This window comes from Osmia lignaria, chromosome 8 (assembly GCF_051020975.1).
Source record: "Osmia lignaria lignaria isolate PbOS001 chromosome 8, iyOsmLign1, whole genome shotgun sequence".
NCBI classification, from domain to species: Eukaryota; Metazoa; Arthropoda; class Insecta; order Hymenoptera; family Megachilidae; genus Osmia; species Osmia lignaria.
The window spans coordinates 14,584,986-14,595,220 of NC_135039.1; the positions used below are offsets into that span (position 1 = coordinate 14,584,986).

Here is a 10,235-nt window from a genome sequence, read left to right on the forward strand (position 1 = left end):
TTAGGTTTATTTATTACCATACGATTATTTATAATTAAATAATTACTGACTAGATCCTTACAAAACTTGGATGCAAACATAATTAATTGTTTTAACAACCGACTTTCGAATCGAGCTCTATTCATTTTACTGGTTAATTAACGAACTGACTCGCTTTAGCAACTATTTATTTGAGAAAAAAAAAAATACTTATAATATTTAATAAGTAATCGATAAGAAAAATTTGTGATCCTAAAAAACAACAGACTCGTACTTGGGACTTCGATATTATTAGGTTACCTGTTAAACTTCCCGGCGGAAATTCAAATCGCCTTTTCGATTATCAGAAATATCGATGAATCGTAGACAACTTCGTTTATTCCGCAGTTCACCAGAGTCCATAACTGCCAAAAGACCAGTTTTCGTTCTTCGCGCTTCTCCAGTACGCATCTTCGCCCTGATTGGCGATACTTCCAAACGAAGTGGAAAGCGATTAGCAGAAAGCTCGCTGCGTTCCCCCACCATCTTCCAACCGGTGCGTCGCAGTTATGGACTCTGGTGAACTGCAGTATACATAACATTTTAGTACCATTGTAATTTTGACTGTGTTCAAAGTGAATCGTACTCCATATAATGTTTGTAAATAATACGCGATGTGACCTCTGATTTAAAAAAAAAATGCATATTTTATTTATAACTCCATTATGTGATATGTTTAATAAATGCTTCATACGCAGAAGCAAGTATTGAACCAAAAAATTATCAACTTTTAAAGAATATCAGGCGACTCTTGAACCGGCAAATATGAAAACTGAGATATCTTGGAAACGTCGTTTATTAAGAAAAAAATTGAAATACACACTGATCTGCGTTTTTATAGCAGCTATTATTTTCGTAATACATCAGCTGGTTTATTTCAAAGAACTTAATCAGGCAATTGTAGGGAAATTAATTAGTGGATCCGTAAGAACGTCTAATTACATTGTTACTGGTAAAGTACATTCAAAATGGAACGACCTCTCACATTCTAAACTTTTACGTGATAAACAAGGTAAAACTGTATCATTGCGTGGAACACGCGATCAGGATATTTCAAAATACCTACCAAATGCCCAAGGAGAATTTGTATGTTTTACTTCTAAAGATAAGATAGACTTCTTTAAAATTAACGACAATTATTGTGACTGTCCCTTGGATGGTAGCGATGAGCCTGGCACTAATGCATGTAACAATGGTGTGTTTCATTGTGAAATTTCAACCTTGCACTTTCCAGGTATTTAACATTTTATACCTTATTGTATACACATTTAAAAAAAATAAAATTATTGATGATTTTAATCAAATCACAGTAAAAATACCATCTTACAAAGTTAATGATGGATATTGTGATTGTTGTGATGGATCTGATGAATGGGATGAAGTCATATTACCTTATTCAAACAATGGTAAATACCTTTATCAAAAAGTGATATCAATGTTTCAATTATCTTACACTTATTAACAATTATTTCTTTCAGAATCTGGGAACATAACATATGATAAAAAGAAGTGTCAAACCAGATGCTAGTACAATATTAAACTTCATTGTTCAAATCAAATGTTTATTTTGTACTGATTCTCTATTAATCGTGTTACATGAATTTTTTGCCATAAATTAATAGAAGTATTATATGTGAAACATATCAGAAGTTATGTTATAAATTCTTTCATGTAACATGTTAGTAGAAAATAAGATTTTAAAAATTTTTACAAATACATTTGAATCACAGTAATCTAAATACCATTTAAGTGAACATTGTAACTGTTTGGCTTATCTGAAGAATATTATCAGGTAAAGAAAAAACACTTTATATGCATTTACTTTTTATCCATATTTATTTTATTATATTACAGTAAAAGCTGGATATATGCAACAAACATTGGGACCCAGGCGTTGCATATATCCAGCCGAGGTGTCGATTCTGGGCATTTAAACGTTGCATATATCTAGTCGAGGTGTCGATTCTGCGTCCGTACACATCGTTTGTATTCAGCCGCGATACCTATTCTACGTTCGTACACAACATGCGACGTGTTGCATGTTGCATGTTGCGTGTTTGATGCATCTTTGGTGTACGGCCTGCCTTATGTTTGGTATCATTTTAATCAGAAAAATCTCACAAATGCGTTAGTAAAAGTTTCATTAAGAAAAAGTTAAAAATAAAAAAGTTTTATCGTTCAATTAGTATTAGTCACACCGATATTACGGTCGGATCATATTACACGGTTTCCTCGTCGAGCGGCTCGGTTCGCTTAGGGGGATGGGGATCCAAGTGGAGGGATGTTGCATATATCCAGCCAAACTTTTGTTGCATATATCCAGCTTTTACTGTACTTTGAACAGTATAGTGTATATCATTATTTAAAACAGATGTTACTAAAAACTAACAAGATTGTGATTAAAATCACATGTAAATATTGAATCAAGAAGTTAACTGTCTTGTAAAAAGAACAGATATAAATTGTAATTAACTATAATTAAAACTACAGGTTTTTTATCTTTTCTTTTTTTAATTATTTCATGTCTGATAGTGCATTTAATAATTTAAGGCATAAATGTGTTAATATTATTACTTACTGATAAAAGTTAAATATCGCAGACTTTTTTTTATTAAATCTTAAAATAAATGAGGCAAATATCACAACCTTACTGTGTGCAATTACCAACAGCTTTGATAACGTTAAAATGAAGCAGCAAACTTCTTGGTTTATCTGTGAAATGTAATTCCCGTTTTATGGGAACTCCGATATTTTTCAAAGTAGTAGAAAATCGGTTTTCCTCTTCGCGATTCCACGGACGACTAGAATCTTGAACTTGATATGGTGTAACATGTACGTGAACATTTATCCCTATAATAATACATCAGTTTTTAAATATAATTAAATATTTAAAAATTAGAAACAAATTGCAACTTCTTTTCGTATATTACTTAATTTTGCAAATGATTCCAAGATGGATTTATCTGTGATCCATGTATCTTTAGTTCCTGCATGTCCACCATCTAACCACCATATACTTTCAATAAGTTTTGTAAAATTATTAATTTCAACATCAGGTTTTGATTTTCTTTGGTAGTAATGAAACTCGTGAAGCAACTGATTTAAAACAACACAGCCTTTGCTAAAGCCCATTAATGTTAATTTTATTTTCTCAATACTGAAAAGACTAGGATCCTAAAAATTGAAATATATGTAAGATTACATACAGACCACATACAGTGATTTAAAACATACCTCACTACCACTGCATGTCTTAATATGATCCAAACATGATTTTACCAATTCATGTAAATGTTTTAAACCATTATGTGTTGGAAGGTACGATGGGATACCATATTCATTTCCTGGTACAAAGTTATCAAAACAGCTAAACAAAGCATGCATTGTTACATATATTCTAAAACAAAATTGAAAATAGTAAAACAAAAGCATATTAAATATACTGTCTCAAATATTATTTATAATATCACCTCGATGGACGAATGACAATTATATGTTTTTTGGGGAAGTTTGTTGATAGTATATGAGCAGTATTTTGCAAATTCCATTCTATATACTTTTTACTATCTGAATGTTGTTCCATATTCTCCTGAATGTCCTAGAAAGAAATTATACTGTAAACTATGTAACATATTACCTAATTACAAATGATATTTAAATGTACTTGAACATCTCCCCCAAAATATAAAAGAAGATCCTGGCTCGGAGGTGTTTTCGGACGTGAATAAATGACATCGTTACATCGACCGACTATACCAGGAACTTTCTTCCAAACCCAAATTTTGGATGACATAATTTATCGAGGATTACTTCACAGAGTTATAATGAAAATATACAACGGTCCATATTAATTATTGTTACGCTTTCAATAAATTCGATAACCGAATGAGATTGATAGAACAGTTTATGGGAAAATACATATAAGGCGTCTTTTCATCGATATCCCTTCAATCCTAGCTATATATGTATGCCTCCCATAAGTGTGATGCATCGAATTTAGAGCATCTTTATTTTGTTTCAATACACTTCTTGTGCGATTATAATGATTTATGTGATACCGATAAACGATTGTCGAACTATAAGGTGTTTCTGAATAGACGTAATACTAATCCATATTTTCAGCAGTGTTAACAATGCAGATACTTATGCTAATGAAAATGTTATCATGTAGTTAATTAATAACAGAGATTATTAATTTTATTCGAATTTACTTTAGAAATAATATATAATAAGCATTTTTGTTAGGTCCAAACCACGTGGTGATGACATTTAAATACTGAATTGACATGTATTTAAATTTCTATATCAATTATTAAAAATAATTATGAATATGAAAACATAAAAGAAAGAAATTGAAAAAAATTATTTTATTATTATTGCTGCGTAAATCGTCGTATATAAGTCATGCACGTTCTCAAACGAAGTATTTCGAAATTGAGTTTCGTCGCGAATGCAGTCCGACAATTATTATGTAAGGCTTATATTAAAAATAGTAAATCTTCAATGTAATTTTATATAAGTGTTCTCTTATGATTCTATAAGATATTAATAGAACTACAATTTTCTGACAGTGACTGAATTGTTCAAGTGACGAATTTTTAAACTGTGCTACATAACCTAATGTTTTAAACGTTTCTTTGCAGTTTTAAGAAAATATCAATCAAGCCAAGCGATGCAACATGATTCAGATTCCAATAGAACAGTATGGAATCCTTCACAAATATTTAAGTGTCCCACACATTACAAATATGCTGTAGTTATACTGAATCGTCCTCTTTATTGGAAGCATGACAGTGTCCTTAGGATATGGGAAAAGGGTAGGTTTCTATCCGTATAGAATTTTCATCTTTATTAAAAATATTTTACTAACAAATACTTATATTATTTAGCACAAATTAATGTTACTGTTGATGGTGGAACACATGCTTGGTTACATTACTTAGAAGAGCAAGGTATAGATGTCTTCAATGGAAAGCATAATGAATATATACCAAACTTAATTACTGGAGACATGGACAGTTGTAGTCCATTAATCCTAGAGAGGTTGCAGTCCATAGGTTCAAGGGTCATAGAAACAATCAACCAGGATTATACAGATTATACAAAAGCTTTGATTCAGTTAGGACAATATGCTCAAAAGGAAAATATAAATGTAATATTGGATATCTTATTAAACTTTATCGAATGAATTGCATTTGATTACATGAAAATTATTGTTAACAGTTAAACGGAATATACGTGTTTGTAGACTCATCAGGAAGATTGGATCATATTATTGAAAATCTTAATACTCTTCATAAAAGTGATAAGCTCATTGGACAATACATTCCGATAATACCGGTGATTATTTTTTATTCTGTAACATTCCTAATAATTCTATATAATCAGTTTTGTTTCTTTATTTCAGGTGATTCAAATAGCAAGTAATTCATTGACATGGATTTTAAAGCCAGGTTTCCATACTATAATTATTCCTAAAATCTTGGTCCAGAGTAATAGCTGGTGTGGACTTCTACCAATTGGTGGACCTGTTAACTGTATAACAACAACTGGTTTAAAGTGGAATTTAAGTAAGTGTAAATAAATATTTCAATTAGTTTATTATTACAAAACAATGTTTTATTTTTCAGATCGTGCGACTTTACAATTTGGTGGTTTAATAAGCTCTTCAAATACGTATGACGATTGTTCTGAAGTAACTATAAATACAGATTCATCAGTAGTATGGACTATGGGTATCGAAGCACTCGACGAAGAATTGAATTGCAAAAAATGTTGTCATTAGAAAATGATATTTCTATTTAGTTAATCAATTTTGAACACCTACAGTACCTGAGGTATAATAGCAGACGGGCTTTTTGGTATTACAATCCTCGGATGGCGAGTAGCCGGAGTAACGAAGCATTGGTACCATCAGGTCTGTGCTAACCCAAGATACATTTCTTTCAAATTTAATTCTGTATATATTGCTTTTATTAAAATTAATTTATTTTTTTAAATCTCATTAAAACGAAAAGACAATTATGATGGATGGTCACGGGCAACGTAGGCTTCCTTTGTACATTGTAAATAAGTAATTGACAAATCACAGTGTAAATATTTTACACAAATCTAGAAATGGTGATTGAAAGTGATAAATACTTAATAATAACGCCGATGCCGCCATCCAAAAATTCAAAGAAAAAACAAATTAAATTCACATATTCTTCATTAAAGTTCTTATTTTAATGAAGAAAAAATTTTGATTGAAACGTTACATACAAATAAGATGTAATTTATATATAAAATATTTATATATACGTAAAAATAAGTTGTTATTATTAATGGGTTAAAGATTTTCAATTTTTCGAAATATTTCGAAATTTTATTACATTATTCCAAAAGTACAGCTTTTCCACTAAACAAGTAATCTCTAATAGTGATTTTAACGATTTATTGGATTGTTACTTTAGTACTTATTATATATTTATTTAGGGATTGAATAATTGTTTTATTTAATGGAACAAGTCAATTCTAAGTTTGAAATAATTTAGTTTTCATACAGAGTTTTCTTTTGATCATGACAAAATTTATGAATTTCATATTGTTATTAATATTTTATTGTTACAGTGATTTTGTTTATCACATAGAACGTATGCCAAATCGTTTTTGTGATCCATAACATATTTTAATATAAACTTTACTTATAAATAGAGCTTAGGAATTTTGGGGTAAAATAATTAATTTGTACTTATTTTTGGGTGTTTCATTTTTCAAGCACAACAATAGATATGATTTATAAAACAGTACAACTGTGTTAATAGTATTGCACAATGGAATTATTAAAATAAATGTCGGGAAGATTTACGTGATTAATTACGTCGTTAATTACATAGTATTAATAAATGATATTTTTATGTTGAGTTAAATATAGTACTATGCATACTAAATATTCTATTATACAATTAGATATAGTATTCTATAATAGAATATACATAATATGCATATGTCTATTTTCTGATTTTGTTCGAATAAAATTATTTTCGTTTTTTGTCTGCACTTCAACATAAATTTTTCAACATAAAATTATATTTTTATATTTCATTAAAAGTGGAATGTAAAATTAATGTAATATCGATTATATTGTAATACAAATGTGATATTTTGGTATTTTTTAATCAAACCCATCATCTACTCTACTCGTTATCAAATCAACCAACTTCCGTAAGCTAAGAAAAGTCTAATGCCCGTTTCCTCCAACATAGATCAATTCAGAGTGGTAGACCTCTGTGGCTCGGGGGGATTAGAATACGGCCACGGTATCCCCTGCCTGTCGTAAGAGGCGACTAAAAGGGGACATACACGCACACACACACACACACATACATACAGACTCAAGCAAAAAATTGTAAAAGTATGGCGAAAAAACAGAAGCAAAAGTATGGCAAATGTATGAAACAATGTAAAATGCAAAAGAGAATGAAATTCGAAAAGAGGCGCGCAAAGCGCGCGTGGCCGAAAATGTTCGTTGGGCAAAAGGGACAGTAAACGTACCCAAAGTATGCCGCCCGGAGGAAACGGGATATAAAAATGTATCCCCTTTTTCCGAACCGGGGAAAATTAAAGTAAAGTCAATTCAGAGTTCCTGTGAACTGCGTTCAATTTTGAACGCAGTTTAATCTTTAGTCAACGTATATACTTTGCTTTCCATCAACGCCACCTTTGTTCCGATCAACTGAACGTATACCTTACGCGTGCTAATCCAACGATATTCGTATCAAGTGATGTGATTGGTGCATAGCAGTGACTACAGATCCAGTGACTTGAATTTGGAGCAGGCCCTCCAAGCTCCACTCTTGTGAACTTGATGCAAATTTTAACTCAGCGCAGAAAATCCAGGCGGCTCTGATGTCGCTTCTCTACATGCATACCTTGTATCACTGATTTTAACATACACAACTAAAGATATCGTGACGTCATGTTCCCGCGAAATTTAACGCCGCGTTTTTCAATTGTTTCAAAATTTATGGACAATAATACCAAGTCATACTGATACGATTGTAGTCACTGTACATAGGTAATGAGCGTGTCATAACCAGAAAGAAGCAGCACAACCAAAGTCTGTCTAATCTTATTTATAATATGTGTATCTGAAAATAATAAGCTTATAATTTCAATTAAATTGTTTTTTCCAAAGTTCAGAATTTATTTTAATCAGATAAATAGACAAATGGAGCCAGTAAATAAAAAGGAGAGAACCAGGAATCTTACAGAATACGAGAAAATGCTTCTGGTTGAATTAATCCAGGAAAGGTGCAAGATACTGGAAAATAAAACAACAAATAGTGTTTCCGTGAAAGAGAAAGAAGATTGTTGGGATTATTTCTGTAAAAATAAATATTTATATTGATCAGTAGTTTCTAGTATTAAGTACACGGCATGAAGATAATTATAATTAAAAAATAAACATAGTATCTGTTGGATCGAGAAGAAAAAGAGATAAATTACCGAGCTACCTCGGTAATCATGAGATTCATGAGAAGTCATGAGACAATCACTCCCTACATTACCGACGTTCATGAACCATGGTCAAAAGACAATCGGTTTTGAAACTGAAGATTTCCGATTGTTTTATGTGTTTAGGTACCTCGTAACTACCCGGGTACTCGATCCAAATCAATAGCCTTACTGAGAAGCTAGTATTTGGTCACGCATGCCTTACGACGAAGACAGCCATAATTTAGGCCCTAGTACTCAACTTTTATCTCTTGGGACCATAACTCTACTAACCCAAATATTAAATACATATGAAGAAAAAAAAAAAATTCTCGCGACTTCCTCTACTCGTGTTACAATTTCTGTCATTGCCTACTCCCAAGATAAGGTTGCGATTCGCTATGGCGCCACAGGCGCTGGGGCACGGCTTGGCTGCCCCTTGCATCCAAAATGGTGGACAGCATTTTGAAATGGAAACAAATGAAGTGTTCTTCAATATAATGAAACATGATAATAAAGCGTTTATACATCCTGTATTTTTAGTTTTAGTTACGCTCGATTAAAAGTAAGACTCGCGTACACCCGATATGCTTGCGGCAGGTATTTCTGTATCGCAAATAAGTTTGAATAGCCCGTTTGGAAGTACGTCGGTTTTCAGCTTCAAAGTAGAAACCTGTGTAATTTTACTTTACCTATATTGCAACGTCGGGATGCCACGATACGCACGTGCAGACAGGATTAGACGAGACGAGGGCGGCAAACCACTGAATACGTAAGTACTCACATGCTTACGCACACGTGTGTATATATATTCACAATGAGGTCCAACAGTTTCTGGCTTGACTGCTTTTATACAATAGACTGTGTGTACTCTTGTCAATTAGTCATTTATAAAAAAATAGGAATGCTCTAACAAATGTCTAGAAATATAGGGTGATCATATTAAAAAAAAGAATTGACACCCTTGGACGATGGACCAAGTTGTTTAGTTTTAAAACATAGAAAACAAAAAATTATGATCTCGTATGGAAACAGTCAACCATTTTACCAAGTTGGTAAGTGCAAACGAATTTGTTTTGCAACGTGTAAAAACCTGATAAGATAGTAGAAGGTTAAATAAATTTTACATTCACTAAAAATATAATTTCGGGCCCTCATAATTTGATGAAGATTTAAAGGATTGCACTAGTCTGAACCTAATAAACCAAAGCTATTTTCAACAATTTTTTTTGAAAAAACTATAAAGTAAATAGAAAATCTGTTACATACCTTTAATTATACACATCCTAAGGTACACGAGAATATTTTTTTATTTTCTTTATTCACCAAAATGGCGGAGCTACAGGTGCCTCACTGTAACTAGTTTTGAGAAAACGTCCTAATCATGAGGCAGCTATATCTCCGCCATTTTCTTGAATAAAAAAAATCCAAAAATACTCTCGTATACCTTAAAGCATACACAATAAAAGACTTATTACCGATTTTCTATTCACTTCATGATTTCTGTCTAAAAAAATAAAAATGAAAAATAGCTTTGATTTTTCAGATTCCAACCCCTCAATTTTAAGTCATAAAATTATGTTCTTTTTAATTTTCAGGTTTATTATTATTTAATTATGGTTTATCAATTTTATAGACACCCTGTAGAAGTGTATAGGTATATATGTCACGACGATCAGCTGTAGCGATGTTTACATTTGTTGGCATCCTCGACGACGGTATACCGCATGGTGGGGTCGCGG

General features: G+C 31.7%; 2 protein-coding genes across 3 annotated transcripts; one reads left to right on the forward strand and one right to left on the reverse strand.

Annotated features, from left to right (window-relative positions):
* Positions 1–43: 43 nt before the first annotated feature.
* On the forward strand, positions 44–8,823 carry LOC117606756 (thiamine pyrophosphokinase 1). 2 transcript variants are annotated; one of them, XM_034329632.2, is made up of 7 exons: positions 44–1,252; positions 1,329–1,424; positions 4,662–4,835; positions 4,908–5,170; positions 5,242–5,358; positions 5,426–5,588; positions 5,649–8,823. In XM_034329632.2, exons 1-7 carry the CDS (start codon positions 784–786, stop codon positions 5,801–5,803), a joined length of 1,437 nt encoding a protein of 478 aa, XP_034185523.2. In that variant the 5' UTR covers positions 44–783; the 3' UTR covers positions 5,804–8,823. The 2 variants fall into 2 exon arrangements, with proteins under 2 accessions (XP_034185523.2, XP_034185522.2); XM_034329631.2 differs by lacking the exons at positions 44–1,252; positions 1,329–1,424 and adding an exon at positions 4,349–4,489.
* Positions 2,510–3,823, reverse strand: LOC117606757 (mitochondrial protein C2orf69 homolog). Its single transcript, XM_034329633.2, has 5 exons — positions 3,683–3,823; positions 3,489–3,616; positions 3,253–3,415; positions 2,949–3,192; positions 2,510–2,868 (listed from the first exon to the last, which is right to left on the reverse strand). The coding sequence occupies exons 1-5, from the start codon at positions 3,809–3,811 to the stop codon at positions 2,666–2,668; spliced, it is 867 nt and encodes a 288-aa protein (XP_034185524.2). The 5' UTR covers positions 3,812–3,823; the 3' UTR covers positions 2,510–2,665.
* Positions 8,824–10,235: the final 1,412 nt, after the last annotated feature.

Coding starts and splice junctions, on each gene's coding strand:
- LOC117606757 (XM_034329633.2), bottom strand. CDS start 3,811: ATGTCATCCAAAATTTGGGTTTGGAAGAAAGTTCCTGGTATAGTCGGT. Junction 3,193..3,252: donor AGACATGCAGTGGTAGTGAG/GTATGTTTTAAA, acceptor TTCAATTTTTAG/GATCCTAGTCTTTTCAGTAT. Junction 2,869..2,948: donor GGAATCATTTGCAAAATTAA/GTAATATACGAA, acceptor GTATTATTATAG/GGATAAATGTTCACGTACAT.
- LOC117606756 (XM_034329632.2), top strand. CDS start 784: ATGAAAACTGAGATATCTTGGAAACGTCGTTTATTAAGAAAAAAATTG. Junction 1,253..1,328: donor TTCAACCTTGCACTTTCCAG/GTATTTAACATT, acceptor ATCAAATCACAG/TAAAAATACCATCTTACAAA. Junction 5,359..5,425: donor AATACATTCCGATAATACCG/GTGATTATTTTT, acceptor TCTTTATTTCAG/GTGATTCAAATAGCAAGTAA.